At 42.3% G+C, this 26,672-nt stretch overlaps 1 protein-coding gene across 1 annotated transcript in view; it reads right to left on the reverse strand.

The window, feature by feature from the left end:
• The window catches only part of minar1 (membrane integral NOTCH2 associated receptor 1), a 75,739-nt gene that overhangs the window by 23,501 nt on the left and 25,566 nt on the right, over nt 1–26,672 (reverse strand). Inside the window, exon 4 of the mRNA XM_085772565.1 lies at nt 25,005–25,265. Within this exon, the coding sequence (XP_085628691.1) occupies nt 25,005–25,265 (261 nt within the window). The remainder of the gene's footprint in view (nt 1–25,004; nt 25,266–26,672) is intronic.

The following is a 26,672-nucleotide window of genomic DNA, read 5'->3' on the forward strand; positions in this document are numbered from 1 at the left end:
CATGTGCTCTGTGGAGCGGCAACAAATTAACAACAAAGACAACGGGCGGAGAGCTTGATTCACCCGGAATGATGCTTCGGCGGACCTGCCCTCGCTTTTGAGGTCGGTTCTTTTACAGTCTATGGGTCGGTTGTGAGAAAAATGCCTGCTGTCCAGACAACTGTGTTTTTAAATTTTTTTTTTGTTCTTCATCACGCGATCGACCCAAATGTCTTCGCGATCACGTAATGAGCACCCCTGTCCTACACAATGTCCCTTTAAAACATACTCTTACTGCTACTGCAAATTATGATTTTACTATCCTGACAGTCAGATAGATCCAGTATAAACAAGTGTGTGTAATCAGATATATTTTCATATACAACTTACCTGAGCACAACATCACAGATATATCCTGGGGATGAATTGGTGAAGGATTTAATAAAGGTAAGTGCTTATTTTGGATCAGGTCTTGTTTTATTTCTCAAACATGCAGAGGAGGAGCAGAACAACAGCTGCTTGGTGGCCTCAGTGGGAGAGAGAGATTTTTTGTTTAATGCACAACAGAAATGATGAAAGAGGCAGCTGAACCGAAAGCTCTGACAAGAGGTGGGATGGCTAAAATCCACAGACATTAATTACATATTGGCAAACAGCGCATGGAAGCAGCTCATGAACTGTGGTACCTAAAAAAGCACATTATAAGCAGCAGATTATGTTGGATTCAAACAGGGTATCCGCGGATCCTTAAAAAGTCTTACATTTATCAGAAAATTCTAAGATGGTCTTAAATACAGTACTCAATGGTCTTAAATTCATGCATTAAAGTTCTCCGTCGCCACAACGGGAAAAATGAGGGGGGGGGGGGGGGGGGGGGGGGGGGGGGGGAGGGGGGGGGGGGACGGCTACACATGTTTTTGTTGTGGTTTACTAATGCTGCTCTCAACCAGGTCGGTAATTTCTCCCGCTAATCAGTGAAGGAAAAAAAGTAATATTGTGGGGGATATTTTTCGCTCTATCTGGCAACCCTGGCCTGCCTGCGCGTATGAGCCCGGTGACAGGACTCGCTCAGTCACTCACTGGAGGCAGTGATACGCCAAGTAGCGTTGGGTCTCCTGCTGTCGTTGACGTTGGTCCGAGTGGCTGTGGTCCGAGCACATGTGGCGGCGCGCATTCGGTTTCGTTTTTTTTTTTTTTCGTGCATGTCCGCGGCGCAGCGCTGCACGTACATGCCCCCCCCCCATAGTAGAAGAAACGGGTCCTCGAATGGCTGGTCCAGACCCCTAGATTTAAAATTGTTTTTACTGTCCACTGAATTCAGTTTAAGTTTCATACACTCCAGCCATTCTTGCCTGGTTGCCTTACAATGATAGGAACCTCAGTCAGTACTGTGCTTTTAAAAAAATCTGAAACAAATGTTCCCTTAATGTTCTTCTCAGAGTAGGCTACACCAGAATGCTTCATTTATGTGTTAAAATGCATCTTCAGCTATACAGGTGCATCTCAATAAATTAGAATATATATACAGTATATATACATATACATATATTCTAATAACATGGAAACTCTATTTCCAGTAGTTCAAGTCAAAAGCCCCGAACAAGTATTGAGAGCATATAGATGGACAAACTTATCAGAAAGCAAACATTTCCATATTAAAAATGCTTTTTTAAATTGGTCTTTTTTCCCTACATTTTGTTTACATTTATTCTAATTCATTGAGATGCACCTGTATGCCCTCCTACAGGGGTTTGGTCACTGTTGGTCAGCCTTCTGGTACTCATTTCAATACTTAGAACTGTTAATTTTTCCATTGTCCTTGAGTAGAAGTTGTGTGTGATTTCAGTGTCAGTCACGCGCAGACTCCTTCCTTTCTTCCTTAGTGCTTTTTCTAGTTTTGTATTGATTATCAGTTTGTTTATTAATAACAGACAATAAGTAAACTTGACTGATTGTCATTGAGGTTGTAGTACAGTGGGATCCCCAACCATCGCTTATATTTATAGGATTTTCTTATTCTTTTTTTCAGTCTTAAATTTCATTCAAGGTATCAATACCCTGGCTCACAATGGCTACTAAAAATCATCCAAAGTGTGGAAAATAAATAAAGGTATTTGTTTTACACCTACCATATTTTTGGGGTGTTTTAGCTCTTTTGTTTGAAACGGGAAAAAATCACAAATTTGCTGCTATCTAAAAAAAAAAAGGTTTGACGATCAGTCGACTACGGCAAAATCTGACGAATCAGATTCGACTATGAAAATCCTTAGTCGAAAATAGAGTGCCTATAGAGAGAGAGTGGCGCCACCTCCGTTCACTGCAATGGTTCAGTTTTTTCACAGCAATGGCGGCGCATGGAGCCCCTCAAAAGTTCCTGGAAGTTAGCATAAGCTAACCGCCGCTCAATGTATTCCAATGGAGCGGCTGGTCGGAGCAGCACTTGTTCAAGGTAAAATGTTTAAAAAATGGCATTTTCATACCAGTAGTGCATCTGAATTAAATCGACATGAGTAATTAAGTATGTTGGCGGATTATCCCCGTCTAGATTTGAATATTTAGAGAATATTAACAGATAAAAGTTTAGGCTAGCACTCTGGCTAACGATAGCAACACATGCAACAGGCTGCTAAATGTAAATCTGTTCTCTAAATATAACTTAATCCAACGCTGTCAATTGTCAGACTAGTAGCGAGGTTAATGTATAGGGAGTGTGATTGCAGTTAAACATAAAATTAATATCATTGAGGCTGCGGAAAGATGGGTGAAGTTTATGATATGAGGACATTCTGGACTGCTGTCTCAAACATGGGAAAATGTTCTGATTTGCTAATTTATTTGTTAAACCACTGACTGATTAAAATACACATCTAGCCATGGCATGTTCTCAAGTAATCATACTAAACATTATATAAACTATTGGTCATATTATTTGATACACCTGTGCAACATCATGCAGTGCAGTATACCAGCTGTGCCATAAATTCTGCTTTCATAAATTTTATACATGTTCAGTTTTTGTTGACATCAGAAAAGTAGTGTTCATTGTACTTTATGTTATTTGTTGAGATCATTGTGTGTTGGACTGCATTATCTCAACAATTGTTGCTCATATTTTGCCTTCAAGTATTTTAATGGAGAGGAACACTGTTGAATGTAATGCACCCCAGCACAGCAGCATCCACTATGATTCCCGTAAATAAACAGCAACTAGTGACTAGTGATCACCTTTTTGACTATGTCAGCTATAACTAGAAATATATATTTTTATAAATGAAGAATGTATGGGCCAGAGCAATATATAGTTAATCAATAATCATAGACATTGATGCTGTACATCAGGAGAACTGACGAGTAAGGACCAATGATCTTATAGCTCAGGAGTGATGATGACAAGGATGTAACATGTCTCTTATGTGTTAACTGTTTCACCAGATGTGGGACAACAGCCATGAAGAAGAAATGCCTGTCTGGTGTTGCTGGATGTGTCACCTATGTTTTATTCGACCCCAAAGGATTTCCACATGGCCCGCTTAGGGCTACCCATGTCGGTGGTGACATTTATTACATGTAGCCCAATGGATTCTGCCCTCTCTTGTCGTTGCTACTGTTTTAGGAGCTGTGATTCTGTGATTCTTCTTGCATTGTTTTTTCCTGTTCTGCTCTGTTAATTAAAAAAATATTAAACTTCCCAGTGGCGTGGTATTTGAAAGTGTGTGAAAGAGCAAATTGTTTGAATATGATTACCTCACATATTTTTTTGTTGTTGAAATCTAGGTGTTTAAATTGCTCCTTCTGACTTTAGCCAGCCATGCTTTTCTCCTGTCCCTGTGTTTGGGGAAGCCATACATGTGCAGGCCTTTCTCCAAGCGACTGGAGCATCCCCGTGCAGCACAGCATACCATGGTGAAGACTATATTCAAGGACAACACAGCGTAAAGGACGCAAACAGCTTGACATGCTGATCTGTTTGACTTCTGTAGATCTGTTTTTAAGTAATTTATTGTGATATTAAGTGCACTGGGTAAAACATGACTCTGTGTTTTATTATGCATCACTGAGTACAGTAAGTTTGGGATAAGTATACAGTTAACAAATAGTGATAAAATTCCATATATTTGCAATGAATTAAAATTAAACTTTAATTTATTTGCCATGGATTTAGAGTTATCATCATAATGCTGTTGTGTAGTCAATTGTCAAATCATAGTCACTTGTTACTCTGCCTCAACCAAGTCTGAAAGTAAAAAAAAAGAGGAAATATTACAGTTTTATTGCTATCAACAACAGTAAGGGTTTAGTCAAGTTAACAGAGTTCAAAGCAACACAAGCATAGCCTAATAAGAAGAATAGTTAACAAATAGTGATAGAATTACGTGTATTTACAATGAATTCAAATCAAATTTTAGCATTTGCATGGATTTCCTATTTGAACACATCATTATGCAGTTGTGAGTCCAGACATGTTGTGAGTGACCTGTCAGTTTGCCTCATTCAAGTCTGAAAGTTTGATAAAAACAGAGAAAATGCTACGATTTTGTTGCTGTTGATGACTGTAGGGGTTAAGTAAACTTAACACAGTTAAAAGTAATTAACACAAGCATATAAATACCGCAAAACAAAGCATTTATTGACCGTTATTTAGCAATTATCGGGGTTTTCCTATTGCTTTCAATTGCCCGCCAAGCACTTCCGGGAACTTTCTGAGGCTACATGGACCACGTGATCGGCCAGCATTTTGAACTTCCGTTGTCGCCACTCTCTCTCTAGCACTCTAGTCGAAAACAGCCCTAATTAAAACTATACAATGACAAGTGAATTGGAGTTCAAGGATTTCTTACATCATTGTAGCGTTATGCTCTGCCAGTGTGATACCTCTGGTGTGGGCTGAGGTTTGCTGTGGAGACGACAGGTATAATGATACCTACATCAAATAGCTTCCACCAGTCTACAGTTTCAGTATCAGGTAACATTGTGCTTCTGCTGATCAGTCTACTCTTATGAATAAAGCCTAGGAGCTCTAATTTTGTACCAGGCGCAAGGCAGTGTGGCATGGTGCAGCACGCAGAGTGCTAATTTTGTCTTGTGCAACTCTGTGTGCAGCCAATTTGGTAATTTGGTAGACAGAGGTGCACCTAGATGGGTGTGGCAGCGCAGTAGGGGGAGGTGTCGACGGGGACAGCTCTCCATTCCGACACACCTTCACTTCGACACCCCGCTGTTCCGAAATACCCCCACTTCGAAACACCGCTGTTCCGACACAGGCCCCCAGCTGTCCAATGTCCAAGGTGCTGAACCGCGTGACGTTGTTTACATTCTGCTTTGTGGCTTGTCTGTGAAACGTGCGCTGCTCAGGGACTGGGCAGATCTGTCCCACTTGCTTTCTCCACGACTCCGTTGTTGGAGATCTCCACACAATAATAGAAATACACTCCCCCCCCCCCTGCTCCGCTCGAGCGCGGCTGAACCCGGCTTGAGCTCACAGGGGCGCGAGGCTGCTGCAGCCGCCGCTCGTGCTGACAGCTGACTGAGGGAGATGCTTTGGTTGGGCTTAGGCAATGAAGAAAGGAGTTGGTTAAGTTTAGTAAAAAGACCAGGTAGAGGCTAGACAGGCTAGAAGCATAATGAACATTATGTCATTAATATGAAGTATTTGCTTGTTTTGCAGTTAATTATGCACATGATCCGTTTGACCCCAAAAAGGAAAAAAGGATCAATGCGCACTGCGCACTGCACAGCCTCGGTTTCCTTTCTGATTAGGTCCGTCTGTCCGTTCGGAGTGGGGGGGTTTCCCCCAATAGCCTTTTCGGAATAGCGGGGTCTTTAGAAAAAATAGAAAACCCCGCTATTACGATGAATGGAAGTCTATTGTCGGAAAGGCGGGGCTTCGGAAAGGTGGGGTGTAACCGGTGTCGACACATTCAGCTTGGCACAGTGACAACTTTGTGCCAAAAGTCAACTCCAACCCGGTCTACTCTTGGCGCAAGGCGATTGTCCCGTCACATTTGATGTCAGATCAAAGGCAGTTAGCATGCGTAATGGAAACTCAACCTGACTGAATTAACACTGAAATTGTGATGCAAACTAATAAAAAACAAACTAACTATCATCTCTCTCAGCCAACCACAAACAGCCTCAACATCAGATAGTGAGTAGTATTCGGCATCATCTCATCTCAGAAAATTCCAAAGAAAAGAGAAAAGTTGAGACGCTCAGCAATGCGTCCTTTTGGCTTCTGATTTAATCTCTGTTACGCAAGTTATTATTTTTTTGTGATCTGTGCACACTACTCATCTTTGTTACACAGGGTTTAAATATAGGTTAAGGTACCTTACTGTAACCTATATTTATATAGGTAAAGGCAAACTAGAATCTCTTTGGAATGTGCATTATGTAGTTTCTCCATGGGTTTGGCATTATTTTGTAGGGCTGCAATCGAAAAATTAACTAATTTATTTCACAATTTTCTCCCATTCAACATGATCTGAGTGCTCTGTCTCTTTTAGTAAATGCCAGCTTTAAAAGCCAATCCACCGGCTTTAAAAGGATAGTTCAACATTTTGGCTAATTGGACTATTGCCATAATCCCTATAGTTTTAGGAGTAGGTTAATTACCTTAAATTGTCAGTGCATGGGGTGGTGCGTGGCGCAGTGGTTAAGGCAGCCGCCCCATGTAGAGGCTACAGTCTTCAACGCAGGCGTCCCTGGTTCGAATCCTGCGTCAGGCAGACCTTTCCTGCATGTCCCCCTTCCCCCTTTCCTGTCTATCTCACTGTGTGCTATCAAATAAAGTGGACGGTTACACCCCGCCTTTCCGAAGCCCCGCCTTTCCGACTGTGGCAAGGTGAAGAGGGCCCGGGCGGGGATTGAACCCACACCTCCCGGTAAGCCACTTGGCCAAAGGGACATCCCCTTGGCCAAGTAGCCAGGGCGCATGATCAATTGGGGGCATAGTGACAGGAACCTCAACTGTCACACGACAATAGACTTCCATTCATCGTAATAGTGGGGTTTTCTATTTTTTCGAAAGACCCCGCTACTCCGAAAAGGCCCTTTTTTCCTTTTTGGGGTCAAACGGATCATGTGCATAATTAACTGCAAAACAAGCAAATACTTAACTCATTGAGTGCCATTGACGTATATATACGTCAATCAAAATCCAACGCTTGAGTGCCATTGACGTATATATACGTCAAATGCACTTTTCTGCGGCTGGTAAATGGGCTGCGGCTGGTAAATTGCGCACACTGTGAGTAATTTTGGGGCTTCTGGGATGTGTAGAACGAAGAAGACTGTAGATCAGAGCAAGAAGTGAAGAAGAAGGAGAAGACGAGCACGATCGGTACAGAGATAAAAAAGTTGGGAAAAGTTTCTATTTCTAGAGGAAAACGACGGGCAGAGCCTGGAACAAGTGTAACGTGGAGCTGGAGGAAAGCTTAGCCACAGATGCTATTAGCATAGCTCCAGCATGAAGTGATCAGAGGAGGCAGGAAAGGTAAACTCATCTAGATGATCAGCACCGAAATGCCGAAGCGAAAGCGGATCGCGGAGTCAGTTTCACCAGTTGCTGTAAACCGACGTCGTGACGACGAACCGAGAGATCAGCGCGGTGAGTCGCTGCCGCGGCCGCGTCCAGCAGAGAGGCTGAAGACGCCACGACGTCTCCCTCCCTACTTCAGAGACGAGGAGATGCAGCAGGGGAGAGGGGAGGAGAAGGAGGGGAGGGGAGGGGAGGGGAGAGGGGAGGAGAAGGAGGGGAGGGGGGAGGGGGGAGGAGGGGGTTAGGAGAGGGTGAGGGGGCAGCAACTGCAGGAGGAGTAGGAGAGCAGGCATCAAATCCCTTTTTTGTATTAAAGACCGGGTAAACCAAGAATAAATATGTGTTTTAAGTTTATAATACCACAGGAAAATATATTATTAACCACTCTGTCAAATTTGGAGGACTAAAAAAGTCGTTAAGTATATAAAATTCTGCATCAAAGTTGTCAATAAATGAGCAGTTTTCTCTGGTTCCGGACGGTGGGGGGGCGTGTCGCGATATGGTCGTGCTGCAGGCAAAGAAACCACGCCCCATGGCAGGAGAGCTGGACCTCACTGACCGTCTCTGATACACACCCTAAACGTGACCTCAAACACACTCCACCACACACCCCAGTCCTCAGCACTGACACAGCTGATAAACCTAAAGGAAATATTTCTTACCTTCACTCTTGGGGCCGGATTTACTAAGATCTCAGATAGCGGACACTATATTGTTTGCGCCCGCAATAATATTGCGAGTTTGGTTAGTGCACGCAAAACAGGTGATCTACTAAGAGTAACCCGCTAAATGAAAACACGTGCAAACCGCAATATGTAAAGGAGGGTTTTGCGCGTGTAATCGTTTCCGCCATAGAGAGTGTGGACAGAGAGCTGGACGGACGAAGGGACAGAATGACATTTGATCCGATGCATACAATGACAGCATGTGTGTTCATCTCTCTCGCGCTTTGTTTAGATAAATAAACACAAATCGCTACATGGCCCAACTCGTCATATAGTGACGAACAGGCAGCAGCTGCAGCGACAATCACACACCTGTAACATGTGTGTGTGTGTGTGTGTGTGTGCCGCCCATGATCGAGTGGATTAATAGAGAGCTCAGGTGGGACACACGGATCTAAACGCTCTGACCACTGACCAGAGGGATTAAAGACGGGTGAAGGCAGTGGTGACGTGTCTCAGTCCGGGACCGGGACCGGGACCGAGAGTCGGAGCTGAGCAGCCAGGTGAGAGGAGAGGAGAGGAGAGGAGCGCACTGCAGGACAGACGTGCCCCGTGCGTAATGGCGCGTAAAAGACTTTTAACACGGCTGAAAAACTGTTACAGAATTACCCAGACGTGAGGAAATGCAGAGATGTAAGATCACGGGGCTCTGATGTATCAAATCAATAAACGCATACGTTTTGGCAAAGTTGTAACAGTTAGTACATGGTTTTCAGACGTGGTGAATAAAGACGCAAAAACAGCCACCGCAATCTCTTCCTGGTTTGGTAAATCACATTGCACGCGCTAAATAAATCTATTTGCATCTACTCCTCCCAGTGTTTAGCACGTTCTGGCTGAAACGCCCATATTTACATATTCATCAAGGCAAACACGCTAAATGGATCGCACGTGCTATTCTGCCCGTGTGAGGGACGCAATCCTCTGTGCGTCCGGTTAGTAGATCAGGTTCCACATGTGTTTGTGCGTGCAATCACGTTTGCACACGTTTTAATACACGCAAACCTTTAGTAAATCCGGCCCTTGGTGTCTAAAACAGTCCCAGCAGCAGCTGCAACAGGTTATAATCCACCATGCTGCTTCCGTTTACATCTCCGGTCCAGACCCGGTCAGCGTCTTTCATCCATTTGCATTGTGTGAAAAAAATAAATAAAGTTTTTAGCTAACGTTAGCTTAGCTTTAGCTTCAAGTGTCCTGACAGGAGAAGCAGTAGCAGAGACAGTGAATCATCTCTGGACCTGGTACCGAGTCCAGACCCGGTCCAGACCGCCCGGCGCCGTGACACCGCGTCCGAGCTGAGCAGCAGCCGTGTCCCGGTGGGAGGAGACCGGGGGAAACAACACGGTGGAGCCGGGATCAGAAACAGACCAGGGGAAACAACACAGGCTCCGGCTGCTACCACGGCTAAAAACTTTTTTTTCTCTTTCACACAATGCAAACGGAGGAAACGGGCAGACCGCGAGTAACGATCAAAACGGGAATAATATCGATCGGTGGATTATTAACTGGATGACTGATGCTGCTGCTGCCTGTTTTAGACACCACAGTGAAGGTAAGAAATGGTTTGATCAGCTGTGTGTCCGCTCGGACGTGTGGTGGACTGAGACCACGGCGGAGTTTTTTTTTTTTTTTTAACAGTGCTTTCTGTCCGTGATTGTACAGTATGGCTGGTCTGGTCTCCCGTGTGTGTGGATGAGAGGAGGCTGTTTGGTCGGACAGTGTGTTAATGAGGGAGACTCTGGTCAAAAGACGGTGTTGTAGCTGCTGCTGCTGCTGCTGTGTGTGTGTGTGTAACGTTGTGAGGGGTGTGTGACCGGGGGAGTCAGCCTCTCTCCCGGCGGTGACTGCTGTTCATCACGGTGTGAATACGTTAACGTTCGCACTGTAAACTCGTTATATGAAGGAACAAGACAGTAGTGGTCTCCCCAGTGTGTGAACATGAGCTACGTTTAGTCAGCTGGCTGTTTCACGTGTTTCAGCTAGACTGAAGAGCAAGTGGGACGGAAAACCTCTGAAGTCAGTTGGCTGAATGTATTTATATGAAGAGCAGAGCAGGGGGCGGGTTTATGTAAGTATGACCGCTTAAGCCCGCCCATTCTAAACCTGCACACAGAACAGTCTCTGAGGCCTAGCTCCTCAAGGAAATGATGAATGGGAAAAATATTTTTTACATGTTTTGAGGGACACATTTAAGGTCTAATTAATATGATAAGAAGAAAAATACTGAATTTGGTTTACCCGGTCTTTAATTAAGTCTTGTGACAAAATAAACAATATACACACACATGGTAATGACAACAGCTGCTCTGAGTGTGTACCCTCCCACCCCCACTGAGGATCTAATGATAATGATTCTGAGACAGGTGTGAGCAGCACTTGTCTCATTTTCCCTGATTCTCTTTCTTCATGAATAAACTTTGACTGAGTCTTTGACTTTTACATCAGATTATACAACACTGAGGGTGGGGTAGGGCCATCTGTATTTTCATAATAATAACATCAAAATTATGTTTGAAGCAACATCTTGGTTCTTCTATAGACCGCCCCCAGTCTTCCCTTGTGTGTGTGTGTGTGTGTGTGTGTGTGTGCGTGGGCGTGTGCGTGCGCGTGCGTGCGTGCGTGCGTGTGTGTGTGTGCAGGTAGGCAGAGTAATAACAAAACCCAGACCTATATGAAAGTGTCAGTTAACTTTAAAATATGAAAAAAGATATGAAAAAATACAGGAGGAGACTTGATCTGAGAAATGCTGCACTTCATCTTAATCAACTGTTCTCCCTGGATTCTGAGTTTGTGGGATTTGATTGAGGCGAAGCGTCCAATCTTGGCTGCTCAGTGGCACTGCAGCCTGAATAAAGAATAATAGGCTACTGCCTACCCCTCATGCCTTGATTAAAAAAATAAAAATACGTTTAACTACAAGATTTATATTTTACATTAAACTGCAATAAAAATGATTAAAGATCCCAATTCCAAAGATTTCAAAAAAAGTTTTAACTTTTTTTTTTTTTTTCTTGAAGGGAATCTTGTTTACTTCATATCATAATTTCATTAGGCTAATCATGTACCACTAACCACTTTTTGGAAATATGCACTACAATTTAATATTCTAAGAATAAATTTGACTTAATTATCTGTATCACCAGCTGACCCATCTAAAAATCAGGGTGAAGATTGATTTGGGGGCATTATCACTTTTTACAAAAGGCATGGTCACATTTTACAAATGATACATTGTTACCTTTGCTGACAAGATTTGAGTTTTGAATTTTAAACTACAATAACATTATGAGTGCTACCCACACCAATTGGTATTATTAAAGGGGAGATATGATAGACTGAAAAAAATGTTTCCCAACTTTTTCAGTGTGTTTTTAGCTAGTTTTTGCGGTATATTGCAGAAATTTACATCTGCCTCAGAACGACAGGAGCTACTCATCAGTTGTGATGTTGATGCCTGGATTGAAGAGGATCTGCAGCTGATGCACCCACATCCCCCAGAGTGGCTCAGTGGCAGCTAACCTGCAGAACTTCAATCTCCAAGCCATGGTGAGCATCAAAGATTAAAAAAAACAACAACATGGAGATTGTCCTAGTACAGGTGAGTTGTCAAAAAATACAAGGCAGTCCAAAACCGAAAGGTCCAAGGCACTCTGGGATGTAGTAAAAGTCCTTTATTACTCTGGGATCAACGTGTTTCGACTAAACAGTCTTCATCAGGATATGAGACTACTGGTTCACACCTGTTTTAAATCCTTGGAGTTAATGCTGTAAGTCATGTGACTGGGTCATGTGACCCAATCAACAACAACAAGACGATACAATACTAAAATGTATAGACAACAATAACATCATTATCAAGAGATATCTTTCACAGTATTCTAGAAAAAAATAAAATATTATAATGTCTAGACAAGGAACAACATTATCAAGAGATGTCGATCTATCAAAAAAGAGACATCAATCTGTCAATCTTAAGTATTCTGAGTACTCTAATGTGTAAACAGCAATAACATCACAATGGGAGCATCATTATCAAGCGCTAACAAGCATATTTTTCACATTACAGAAATGTTGAAAAATCTATCTCCTCATTGAGGCCTGGACGTGTTGTGGGTTTCAGAGTGAAGATCCAATAGGTCTCTTGCTGTAGGAGCCACTTCAGTCTGTCACCTCCTCTCAGGTTGCTGGGGACAACCTTGATGACTAAACGTTTCAGAGAATCTGGGTTGGTGTGAGAGGCAGTTTTGTAATGTTGGGCCATGGGATAACTGGGATTTGGGGTTCTTATAGCATATTTGTGTTCAGCCAGCCTTTCTTTAAGTTTTCTTTTTGTGGCCAATGTAAAAACACCCACATTCACACTCTAGTCTGTATACATGTGTTGTGTTACAGTTTGCAAAACTGCGGCAGTGAAAGGTCTGAAAACATCTTTTTTGATATTCTGGCAGTGTCTACGTACAAGCTCCACACATATAGGTACCTTTAGGTTGGGGGAACCAGGACCAGGTGAGCATCAGTTCTTTAAATCTGCACCGTGACATTGTTGCTCAAAGCACCAACACCGCACATTCTCACCTCTGGAGCATGAGAAGCCCCAGGAAATCTCTGAGCTCTGTCTCCTCCACATATTCCAGGGCTGGGTCCTGCATGGGGGTAAGCTGCATGCAGAGGTTTGTATTTTTCAATAACCCCTGCATGATTTTTTCTGTCATCTGTAAATCCAATGTGAACTCAGTGTCCTTCATCCGGGCAGTTGCAAATCGAGTTGGACCTGGATGAGGGATTGCGGGGGGGGGGGCGCATAACGTTGCATGACATCAGCGGTGGGCAGTGGGTTGTAGTCTGGGCTGGAGTAACGGGAGGTAGGTGCTGGTGCTCTGGAGGAAGAAGCCATCGGAGACACCTGGGCATCAGCCACGGATTCCCTCGAGGCTGGAGCTGTTGACCACTGACCTGCCAAGTTTAACCAACGGCCACGGTTGTCAGCGATGAGCTGAGTACAGGATTTGCCATAAAAAGATTCTTGTCCCTGGGTGCCAGGTTGGAAATTTTAATACTGGGTGTATTTATAAGCGTCAGAGCAGCTGCATCTGCATACACAAAACTCCAGTTTAGTACCATGCAATTTGCTGCACTAAAACTCGTATGGGGCACTTGGGTCATGTTGATATCTTCTGTGAAGTTGAAGTGATTGAACATCCTTTTGATCTATTGACCTCAACGACGTGAATCAAAAACAGTCACTTGTTCAGAAATGTCCACTGTGCATGTGTGCATTCATGCGTGTGTATGAAAGGAGAAATGAGGGGGTACGGATTTACAGCCCAATTATCTGATGACACACACACACACACACACACACACACACACACACACACACACACACACACACATGATCTTGTTTTGTCATGAACATGCAGGGAACACTCTGTCTTTCAATTTCAGAACAAATTTGACATTTTTGTTTAGATTTTTTTTTTTGTCACAGTGGCCTGTAATACTAAAGTTTGACACAAGAAATCCTATTTTTTTCTGGTTTGTGTCCTGAGGCATGTTTATTCCTCAGTGGGAAACCATATGACATGTAGATCTGAGTAAAAACATGAAATTTGAGGTCTTTCCTTCAAAATGAATGCAAAACAAGATGGAAGTCTTGATTTATCTTGCCATGGCTGAGGAATAAGAAAATACTGGTTTTATGGCTTTTTGTAGAGTTTACAAATGGAATGTTTTTTATATAAGGATTCCAGTGTCTGTGATTTGATTACACACAGACACACTCCTGGAAAATAATTTTTCATCCATTTAGACTGTAAGACGTTATCACTATCAGCATATCAAAACCATTGTTGTGGAAATAAACTGTATTGAACTGGTTTTCAGCCATAAACTACATAAGGATGGCAATTTGTTGTATGGGGTGGCTAAAGCAAAGACATTTTGTGATATTTGTGACATTTTTACAAAATGCGTTTTTAATGAAAGTCTATGGTTAAAATATTGTAGTTAACAGTAACAAAAACATTTAACACAGTCAAAAATGGAAATGGATGAAACTCCACAATTTCAAAATTCATGAGGACACCCACTTCCTCACCAGTTTTCATGGCAATAAAACAATCACAGCCAAGATTATTGCAATAAATGCACCTGCAACTACACTAGTTTCCACTGGAGTGTTCCCTTTCACTCAATCAGTAGCTAATTTCTCATGCTCATTAATATCTACTAATGTTTTTACTTGCTCACGTACATGAGTGAGCAAGACGATATCCATATTATCCTGTAATTGTTTTGAGTCGAGTTCATTTTTTTAATGCCTCAAATATTTGAAATGAATCGCAAAATTAATCCATTAATTTTGAGAGCAATAAATAATATCTCAGCAAACAACTACTTTCTCTGGTCTTTATTTTGGCAGCCAGTCTGCCAGCACATGTTAGTGCACATACAAGCTTAGTGCCTTAATCAACTATCCATAAGCTCCACCCGGTCATTCAGTCTGCATCCAATCACAAAGTTGCACAATGGCCTTCAGCCAATCACCTGTAAGCAATCAAACTTCAGAAGCGTTCTCTCTTCTCTATCACAATCTGCAACCCACCTCCGCCCCTTCACCTCCTCAACCACAGACAAAACTATCTCCAATCAAACTGTCTGATCAGAGGTTTCCCTCTTGAAGACGCCCCACCCTTCCTCACCACCACCAGAGTCTAGACTCAGGGGTGGGGGGCACAGCAGAGAGCAGAGCTCAGTCATGAGGAGGATGACTGAATCCTTGAATCATGATTGGACAGTGGTTAGGCATCGGCTAGTGGCCAAAGGAAGCGTTTGTTTTGATCCAGGATCCTGGTCGTCTGGTGCAAGATGTAGTGACAGTGACAATTATTTATATGCACACACACACCTACTTTAATCGAACCAACACAATCCAAAAAAACGGTGTCACACACAATCACAGAAACTAGGCACAGCTACAAAATAAACATAAAAATGACCATTAACTTTTTGTACTTCGATGGCTTCAGTGTCTGCTTTGTATTTTCTGGAATAATGGTGATTGTTTCACAGAACAAGAGGCACCTGTCTCCAACTCAAAGCCAGAGGTTAATTACTGTCCCTCCAAGCTGAAAATTAGAAATCCATGTTGACAAGCTAAATGTGTAGACGTTTGTGAGCCTGTGTGTGTGTGTGTGTGTGTGTGTGTGTGTGTGTGTGTGTGTCACTGGCACAGATGCACTCTAATTACATTTTTGTGTGAGTGTGAAGTAATCATACGTAGAGTATGAAGCCGCCACACTCTGCAGCATCTTCCACCATCGCATCTCACTGTTTCATAATCTTGCATTTGCTGTCGGCACGTATGAATAAAAACATGAATATGCCAGTGATCATTATGAAGCTATAAGTGTCAGTACTCCTGTTAGTATTGACAAGCAGAGCTGAAATGTTTAGCACGTCAATCTAATGTTAATCATCTGTAATCAACGTCTGCATGGCAGTCAGACTGTAGATCTAAGTCATTATGATACACAACACTCCCTCTGAATAATTAGCCTCTAAAACCTGCTGGCCCATGAATACGGTCGTAGTGAGTAGTGAATCACTGTTTGGACTTGCTGTTGTGGTGATACATGACTTTAGAGCTCCCCTTGTTTTCTGCTATTTTTAGTATCCTGCAGTTTGACTTCTCAGCCAGCTACCCTGCTCCTCTCTCTCTCTGTTCTCTCTCACCCTTTCTAACTTCCTCCTGATTACAAGTTGGCATCTGCTACTGTACAATACCGTGTGTTTATGTAAGTGGAGCCACTTGCCATATGGTGACGCTCTCATCATAGCACAGTTCCCCTCATACCGTGTGGACTAATGGCCCTGTGAGGCGACTGTGTGTAAGGTTTAGGGAGAATGGGGACCCAAATGCAGACACCAAACTCGAAGTGATGTGCAATGAAAAGATATTTATTATACAATGAAGAACACAAAAAGGGGTCGACAAAGTCCAACGTAAAATAGCAAAATGACGCCAAAAAGGGTCAACGGGCCTGAGTCCCGGAAGAGCACAAGCAGTAACAAAGTTCAACAGAAAATAACAAAGCACAACACAAAAGCCCAAGAAAAACAGAAACTCACTGTGGAACAAAATGGAGGAACACCAGGCAGGACCACAGGGCAGTAAAATAAGGTATAAACGCAGACGATCCGACAAAGACAAAAGTAGAATAGTGAGGCTGTATTCTAAACCACATACTAACGTACTGCCTACTACATACTGCGTTAATATGAACTGTATACTGCATACTGAATGTGGGATTTAGTATGCCATTCCGGCAGACGTGGCCCGTAAATTATACCCCCACAGCCCCCGAGGCAAGATTATTATTTTTCTTCTTTTTTTTCTTACCGCAAAATAGGGTTCACGTCATTATATCGTCTAAAAGTAAGTAACCATGGACACCTCCTGCAGCATTACCAGCGTTCACCTGTCCACTCTTACATTAGCGCAAAAGCGGTAAAACAGGTGAAAAGTTTTAATATTTTCTCATGTGAGAAAGTAACCACTAGATCCCCAATATGCGGTTAGTTTATCCAAATAACAGCGGGTCGTCTCAGAGGCAGCAGCTGGTCTCCTGAGGTGATCGGCCGGTCAACCTGCGTCGTCATCCCGGGGGAGAAAACATGCCAATTAACTTACCCACAGGTCTTTTGAGGTTTACCGCCGGCTGGTTAAATTCTTTTTAGGAGATAAATGTTGGTCTCATTGATGAAATCTATCAATTGTGGCAGTAGCATTAGTTTGTTTGAATGTAAATTGAAGCTTCATGTGTGAACTGGATGGCAGAACAGCACCGCCTTGGGGATCTGTACAGATATCACCACATTTACATCAATAAAAAAATGTTTTACAATGAACCGATCAGCCTGCATTACATTTTATTTTGTTTCATTAAAGCAGATATCATCGGCACGGCCGTTTCGGCTAATGCTGTGTTCAAGGCAGGCTTTTGAAACCGTAAGTTACAGCTTCAAGTCACAACTACGACTTGGTAGCGTTCCAGGTAACCCGTAGCTCGTGTTTTTACCGTCCTGTTGTCTGTGAAAGTTCCCTATAACGGCCACTCGTAACTTCCGACCCGTGAACTCGTACCAGATCGAACTGGTATGACTTCACAGGAAGGAAAAACACAAAGTACGAGTTTCCTTGAACGCACCATGAGTTAGCAGCCCCCGCCCTTGTCAGGCATCAATTGGTCCTCGTGCTACGTCACCACATTCACGCGCATCCCTTGGCTGCACACACAGCCCTTCATGCCGTTCTCTCCCCTCATTGGATAACACTTGTATCCCACAAGGAAAATTTTCTCCTCGGGTTACAGCAGAGCAGAGTGACGGAGAGACTCGTGTTTAGGCTGAAATACTTCATGTAAGTGATTGCTGACGGAAAATAGGACTATTTAGGACTTATATTAACAAAAACATTCCACTGATATCTGCTTTAAGTTATATAACATGGTTACGGTACGGAGCAAAGATACTTTGCTAATCTAAACCATCTTTGGTTAGGGGCACATTGCATTGTGGGATAAAGTACGTGATGTAGACCAGTTTAGATGCATATGGAGATTTTTCCCCAATCAGGAATTTTTCACATACTGCAGATTTTTCTTTTGTTTGCATCTACATACTACATTTTGGCCAAATCAGTACGTATTAGTAGTATATTATGCAGTTTTGAATACAGCCTGAGGTTTAGTACACAAGGAAACGAGACAATCACATCAGGTAATCACAAGAGGGAGAACACAGGAGGACACTGAACTTCAAAATAAAACTGGAACTAACTCAACAACACAAAAAAAACAGAGGATGTGACACTAAGACAAGACACAGGGAATTCCACAATAAAACAGGACACAGACCATGACTGTGTGTCCTTGTGATGAATCACATCCAGAAAATGCAGTTACCCCACTCGCTCTTGTAAAAAAGTGCTTTGTTGTTAAGGCTCCAGCCAGACACAGAGGACTGTAAGCAGCTTTTTAAATGTTGACATTTTGAATTCATTTGATTTAAATTTTGCTGAGCACATCAGAATTCCATACAGACAAGCCAGGCCAAAGAATACAGTGAGTGAAAGCTCCTTTGAAGCCATTAAAGCTGGGTATACACTGTACAATTTTAGAAGTCTTGTTGATTAATTCCATCTCACACTGTGTGAATAAATCAAAGGCGATGTGAAGCCAAAGCTCACAATTGACATGCTCACACTGCGTGGTCCGATTGTCAGCCCTGACCTGAGTGCTCAAAAGAAAAACAGCCCCTTTGGACCAGTCCTGGCTGTTGATAATTGTCGATAAAGATTTGTTTGAATCCTCTGAAGCAGAAGAAGCTGCTGCATTGATCATTTGTGCAGTGTCAAAAACACTGGTGCTCTTCTCTCATTCATATTAGTCGTGAAAGGAGGATAATTTTAAGAGGCAGCGGATGTTGCTCAGTATATTTAGTGTCAGCGTATGCTCTCATTACTGCCTGTCGTCTTCTGTGATATGACGTCTGATTGCAGAGCGTCTTAAGCTAAATGCATGTAAATACATCATTTACTGCCGTTCATATCCGCGGCGTGTTAAAGTCTGCTGATAAATTCGGCCCCAACATGAAATAAGCTGACGATGCTGCATGATGCCAGGAAGTTGTATTACTTGCCTAAACTTTATGACCAATAACCGAACGGCATTTGCGGCCATGTGACATTTGTTTACAGTTTTTGGACCGTTTGAGTTTGGCCTTTATGAACACAAACCGTACCAATTGAAAAATTACAACAATGTATCATCCTTGCGCTGGTTCAAGTCAGATAATGGACCTTTAGGTGTGAACTCGCCCTAAGATGATCAGAAACCAACCAAATTAACCCTCACTCACAAAAAGACGAGCTTTTAGTCCACCTGAGACGCACTACAAGACCATTGGTCGACTGATCAGCTCCAGAGGATCATATGGAAAACTGAAGGAAAAAAACTTAAAAAACAAATATCTACTTCCTTTTATAAGAATGATGCCAGAAAACCTATGCTAGAAAACTAGTTTCATCCCCCTCTTTAACAGAGCTACTACAACCCACATTCCAGTCCTGAGTTGTGACCAGCAAGACACTCTTCACACCCAGATCTGAGTGAAATGTAAAATTCTGTGGCAATAGATGTGATGTTTCTATGTAATAATGTGGCTGAAATAAACACTTTCTAGACCATATCTTTCATTGTAATACACAGTCAGCAGCTTTCACACAACAGACATCCAGAATGTTTTTATCATTGTTAATGTAATCTAATGAAATGTGTTACGGTCACTTTCGTAGGTTTGAGAAGGGGGGCTGCCATATTGTGTAATGTTTTGATTGGTTGTCTGGTTACCTGTCCGCTGAAGTCTGACGTGAGCGGAAGGAGCAGGGAATGCTGGGAAGACGCCAAAGTGAGAGCCGCGTGGGGACGCGGCTGCAGCCCCGCTGAGTAGTCAAGAGAAATTGACGATGAGAAAGGACCCGTTTCACCTCAAGATTGAATTATTGTTTAGTTATTGTCTCGTCTAAACACAAATGAACTGACAAAGCCACGATCGCGTGACGACGGACGGAGGTCGACGCACGCAGGACGCACGCAGTGGTGCCGGTCCGGTGCCACTGCAGCAGGACGCCGGTCGGCTAAGAGGGATTCGCCGGCCTAGCTACAGGTGATGACCGTGAAGCAACCGGTGAGTCAAACATTGGGCGATATGGCAGCAAATTCCCACCAGACTCCAGGGTTTTAGTAATAGAAATATGTGCACCTGTGTCCGCCCTGAAGCCTAGACTTGTTAGAGCCTTAATTGTGAAATTTAACTTGCCAGGGTGGCACGTGGTCGCGACAAATGCAAGTCGATATTTATGACTGTTAGCTTTAACAAATATATATGTCTATGTTTGACCAGTTTACCACTTGTATTATGCTTTAATATAGGCCTTGAAGGATGTATCCAAACTATAGTACCTTTTTGTAATTAGTATTATTAGATTTATATGTTGTTTGATGTAATATTTTGTGACTATGGTGAAACATGGACGTGAACATGGTTTGATGGTTAAACTTTAGATTAAACAAATCAAACTTCCTCTCTTTGTTAAAACAAAGGAGAAGATAGGTAACAGCCCTGAAACATGCACCAGCCCCCCCAGGAATGAAACTGTTGTGATCATGTCCCACATTGCCATTGCCATTTGCATTGCCTTCAGTGCCAGAATGCTTTTTGCCTTGTGCGTTAGTCTGCAGCTTGATGCTTCACGCCAGAATTAAATTTGTCATCTCAGTGCTGAGCTCTCTGCTCTGTGCAGTTAGTAATGCCCAGCAACAGTGCTGAACCACTGAGCATCTATAGCCAATGCCCTGAGCCTCGCTCTTGGCTGCAGCCTTTGTCCATGACCGTGAGTGTCTGCATGTGCAGTCTTTTATTTTCATAAGCCAAGTCCACACCAATTAAATCAGGCAGCAGGAGTGGAGGGATTTTTGTAACTTTCAATTATCATCTTCCTCTAAACATTTTAAAGTCAATCAAAAGTTAATCAGCAAAAGTTCAGCGCATTGGGGCTGGAGCCAACCCCAGCAGACACAGGGTGAGGGGTCAGGTCACCAGTCTATAACAGGGTCATTATATAGAGATGACCAATGCACATGCACTTACATTAACACCTAGGTAGGGGTGGACAATATGAATGGTAGAAAGGATATGAATTTGGCCAATGGTAGAGCTTTTGACAATGTGTCTTCAAGTTGCATTCATTTCAGTTGAAAGCATAGCAGAGGCTGCAAAGATGGAGCTAATATGGGAGGAGGAAGAGGTGCTCGCATTTTGGTGTTAAGGAGACAGATGTTGTGCACAAAAATCTGCAAAATTTGCAGGGTGACAGGAATAGCAAAGAGAATACATGCAATTTGTTTTCTCACCCATAAACCTGCGTTCCTGGCAAACAACCTCTGATGTGCAAGTCTAATCACTGCAGGGAATATAAACACTAATGTTCAGTGTTCATATTGCAATATTGCAAGTTTGGAATTTATTGTTCTATATTTAAAGGAAAAGAAACCTGTTGAACTTGAAGGATTTCTATTTCAAATGCATGCAGCTATATTTTTGTGCGATATAAATAATTAATCAGGTTAGCAGGAAGAATTGTAGTGTTTGTTTTTTACATTTTGCACTTCATTTTAAACGTATCTGCATCTTTATTTATGTTACATCGTTTGGAGAAAGATCCATAACACAGCTTCAAAATTACTTGAAAGTTTTTTTTGTTTTGTTTTGTTTTTACACGTTTTGCACAATAAATGTTCTTAAAATGGCATTCTATACTACTTTGGAGTTCAGAAACAGTCATTTTGACACACACTTGTATATCCAAAAGAAAAGAATATACCACAATATACTGTATATCAAATAGCCATATCGCCTACACACCGAGGGGCAATTTAGAGTCTCCAATCAACCAATTGGGCATGTCTTTCAACTGTGGGAGGAAGCTGGAGAACCTGGAGAGAACCCACACAGACATGAGGAGCATGAAAACACCACCCAGAAAGATCCTAGGCCCAGGAATTGAACCTTAGAACCTTCAGTAGAACCTTTTTGCAGAGAGGCAAGAGGGCTGTAACCACCAGACCACAGTTCCACCCCAGATGGAGGTATTAGGACTGGATTTTTTATTGATAAACTATTGATAGTTTATCAAAATTTGACTGGTCCTCATTCCCCTCTGTACACAGCACGACTGACAATGACTGACAAGCTGAAATTCAGTCCGACCATAAAATGAGTAATGCAGCTCAAAAAAAAGCTCAAAAACAGGCTGAGATCCTTCAGTGTATGTCCAGATTAAGAGTCTGTAAGAAGCAGTCAGGGTTTAGATGCCTCTCAGGTGCAGCCAGAGGATCATCAGACAGGAGAATTGATTTGTCAGTCCCTTGTGACTCTGAAGGCCATACAGTGACCATCAATAACACGCCTCTGTGTCCACGCCAGAGCTTTACAGGGTCCATGCAGTTGCACAGAAAGCACACAAACACACATGTAAAGGGAGAATCCCTGCAGCCCTGCAGGTCACACATGACAATCAATAAAGGGAGGGGTTTACATTAGTGTGTGTGTTTGTGTAAGTGATAGGGCTGTAAATAAAATATGACCAAGAATGAACTTTTACCCTACCTTTACCATCAGTCACTCACACATCACAGCCAATCAGAAAATCCTTTCTAATAAAAGATTTGAATTGGATCACCAGGTTCTTTTCTTGAGCCTTTTTCCTCTTGAGGCTCAGGTCCTTTGACATCTGAGCCCATACCTGTCTGGTTTTAGATCCATGCAGTGTCATCTCCACTGTCACGTTAGTTGTGAGTGATATTGCTACCTATAGGGACAAAAGGAAACATTGTGCTGCTGTTTTTATTGACTTATCAAAAGCTTTCGATACTTATTATTCAGAAACTATGTAATATTGGGGTTGATTGGGCGGCTGTGGCTCAGGAGGTAGAGCGGGTTGTCCACTAACCGGAAGGTCGGTGGTTCGATTCCAGGCTCCTCCTGGCAACATGTCGAAGTGTCCTTGGGCAAGACACTGAACCCACACTTGCCCCCCGATGCGTCCATTTGGTGTACGAATGTGTGTGAATGGCTAGATTCCCGCGCTGTATGAATGTGTGTGTGAAAGGGTGAATGTGACCTACAGTGTAAAGCGCTTTGAGTGGTCCAAGAGACTAGAAAAGCGCTATGTAAGTGCAAGTCCATTTACCATTTACCATTCATCTGCCTGTAGATAGTTTCAGAATTACCTTTGAGAAAGATATCAGGGTGTGAAAACCGGAAACATCCGATCAGAATTGTTATCAGTAACAAAAGGTGTTATGTTCCACAAGGATCAGTTCTGGGCCCTGTTTGATTTACAATTTATAGTAACGCAAACCTAAAACTCTCTTTCCCTGCTCTTAAGAATGCACTTAGCGATCTTACTGTAAACTATACTCATTGCAAGCAAAACAAAGTTCATGCTTTTTTCTAGAGCAAGAGACATTTCTGCAGTTATCAACACTAAATGGTTGCTATATTGAGAGAGTATAAATATCTTGGTATTTGGCTTGATGAGTCATTTACTTTTAAACATCATTTTGAAAACCTTATCACCAAACCCCGACAAAAACCCAGATTTTTATACAGAAACAGGTCCAGTTTCACTTTGGATTGTAGAAAAAGTATCGTCGAGGCAATGGTGATATATTATATAGGCATGCTGCTGCTACCACTCTCAAACCCCTCGACTCAGTTTATCACTCAGCCATCAGATTCATTACTGGAGGTCCCTATAATACTCAGGCTTAATAATAATATATTTTTATCCATAAAGCCTTCAAGTCCCACAGGTTTATTCTGAGCTTGGAAAATCTGCTTTTAGGTTTTTGTGCACCAACCACATGGAACGATCTTCAAAACATACTCATGATTGACACTCTCACTAAGACATTACTCTTAAATCACCTCACTTCAGTGTGCACCTGTTTTACTGAACACTAAGTATCATCTCCTAATGCAGTGGTTCCTAACCTTTTTGGCTCGTGACCACATTTTGACATCACATATATATGCTGCATTTTATTTGAACTTGATTTATATTTGAAAACGTGAAAGTATAGAATACAGTTGTTTAAGATTGTGTGTGGTGTTTTTAATCATAACAGTAATTAGTTTAAAACAACTGTCATTTTTTCTATCGATTACTAGACATTCCAGGCGCCACATGGGGTTCCGAGCCCAAGGTTGAAAAACACTGTCCTAATGTTTTAACTTCTTCTTAATGTTTAACTTTCTTAACGTTTTAACTCCTTCTTAATCTCATGTTTGATTTGTATTTTTCTGTTGTTGTATCTCAACACCATTGCAAATTATGGAAACCTCAATGATTTTGAGGCTTAAATAAAGGTTTGAATGAATGAAAATGAATGAAATGCTGCACATTTTTATCTGTCCAACCAAATGACTGAGTGTCGGCTTCTGCAGCTTTATTTCCTCTACTTTACCACTCCGTTACACAAATGGCGATTCTACTAGGAAAACTGGTGAATTAGTGGGCGCAATAAAACCACAGACGTCATCGGGATGTATCACAGCCTCAGAGTCAATCTAAAACTCCTCTTCTAAATATATTCAGAGGGGCAATGAGTCACAGACAGCTGAGCGGCTCTTTGTGTCTGGATGATGTTTCATAACTCCTCAGACACTTTGAGGCTTTCTGATTTCTTTAGTTCTCAGGACATTTTCTAGAAATCTCTCCTCTGATTCCACTGGAAGCGCGAGGAGTGTGAGCATCAGGGATGATTGCATAAAGCATACACTTCTGTCGGCATGTAGTCCTGTTTCCAGACACAAGTGGTCTCTGGACACAGTCCTTTGTTGTGAATGCAAATGTGTCCTGATCACACTGAAGGACCACCTATTCTACTAACACATCTTATTTGCTATAGTGCACCAAAATATACATTAGCCATATTTCAAAGGGCTAATGCATTTTTTATTCCCACTCCCCTCCAACCCTAACCCCCCAACTTCCCAGAATGACACATTTCTGATTACACAGGCTCTCTCAAAAACTCTGATCATAATAATCCACATTTAGGCAAGATAAAATAGCAAAACCATAGCAGTCAAGATGTTTACAGTGTTTACAACATAGCTATACTTTTTCTTCTTACCTGCAGGTCCAGAGCCGTGAGCTGCTGCTTCCCCTTCTCTCCTGAGTTGCGTTTGTATTCCTCGATGGTCCAGGACGGCTGGCCTCGCTTGGCGTCTGACAGGCTGGTGAGCCTCAGGTCAGTGTAGAGGTGACTCCCTTTCACGTGGGCCTTGATGGTGGGGGTGAAGGGATGCGGCGAGAAAACCTGTTCGATCATGGGCGGGTGGGGGGCGGGGGAGAGGTGGGCCTGGGGAAGCTCGTATTGACGTTCTCGCTCCGCCTGGAAGAGGAGAGAGGATCAGAAAAGAGTTTCAAGTCTGTAGTTTGTTTTCATCTATCTGATTAACCATGATAGTATATCATATATGTATGAAGTATATCTCAGTTGAAGAAAATGTTTAAAAAATAAAAAAAATTATAGCTGCTGCGCAGCGATGGGTCGGGTCCGGGCTACTTTTGGGCAAATTTAGGCAATTCTGAGCAACAAACAGGAGAATAGGAAGACAAGACAGTTGTCCTTATAATGTCCAATTTGCATCAGTTGAGGATTGAACCCACAACCTCGGGAACCAAAGACCGTTGTCTATCGCACTGAGCTAATTGACAAGTGGCAGTTCAACAGTGGCTTCACAAATTGAGTAAGCCATTCACTGTCGTGTATAGGCAGAAAAAGAAAAATCAGTTTTTGAGGTAAAATAATGATATGTATTTGTCAAACATCTACTATGAGTCTAAGATGTTAGGAGCATTCGCAGATGGTCCAGTCCAAGCTATTTGAATTTTTAAATTTAGAAGCTTGTTGTGATGCCACCATTAGGACAATTGTCTTGTATTTCGTGTTGAGGACATTTGACATTTTGATCTGTCATCATCATCATTACCCTGGCTGGGTCTCGAACTCACAACCTCTGACACCAAGAACCAGCGCTTAACTCAGTGAGCTAATTATCTGGAAGTGAAACATGGTGTGTGTCTTCTCAAATAGACTCAGGGAGCCAGTGCCCGGGCAGCTGTTGTGAATGCAGATTTCTGTTATCTAAACAAAAATCTGTTAATACATAAATTGCATTTAGACAGCAAAATAGCTTGAGGACATCTGACATTTTGATCTGTCATCATCACCCTTGTTGGGTCTCGAACTCACAATCTCTGACACCAAGAACCAGCTCCTAACTCGCTGAGCTAATTAGCTGGTAGCGAGACCTGCTGTGTAGCTTCATTTATCCACTCAGGTGAGCCAGTGCCCGGGCAGCTGTTGTGATGAAATGGTCAAAATGTCAATAATTCAGTCATCTAAACAAAAATCTGATAATACATAAATTGCATCTTGACAGCATGGAAATGTTGGTGATTTGTTTTTAATGATAAGTGTTTTGCTTCATAAGAGAAAATATGATGTTTAAAAATTCCACTCTCACATTGGCTGCAGTTGTTCCCATGAGAGCAGAATTCAAAATGTTCTCAAAAATTCAGTTTTTGAGATAAAATTCTGATATTTGCCAAACTTCATCAACCATGACTCCAGAATATTGTCATTTTTTTTCAGGAAGTTTGAAAATGTATTTAGCAAGAATTTGATGGTATATGTTTACAGTAGTGTTTACAGTCAAACGTTTTCATGCACTGTAGGCTCAATTTTTGCTTAATCAAAAATCCGAGAAACAAGTTTTGTGGAGGACGGTCTGGA

Source organism: Trachurus japonicus, chromosome 3 (genome assembly GCF_045865225.1).
Source record: "Trachurus japonicus isolate A0001 chromosome 3, Traja_1.0".
NCBI classification, from domain to species: domain Eukaryota; kingdom Metazoa; phylum Chordata; class Actinopteri; order Carangiformes; family Carangidae; genus Trachurus; species Trachurus japonicus.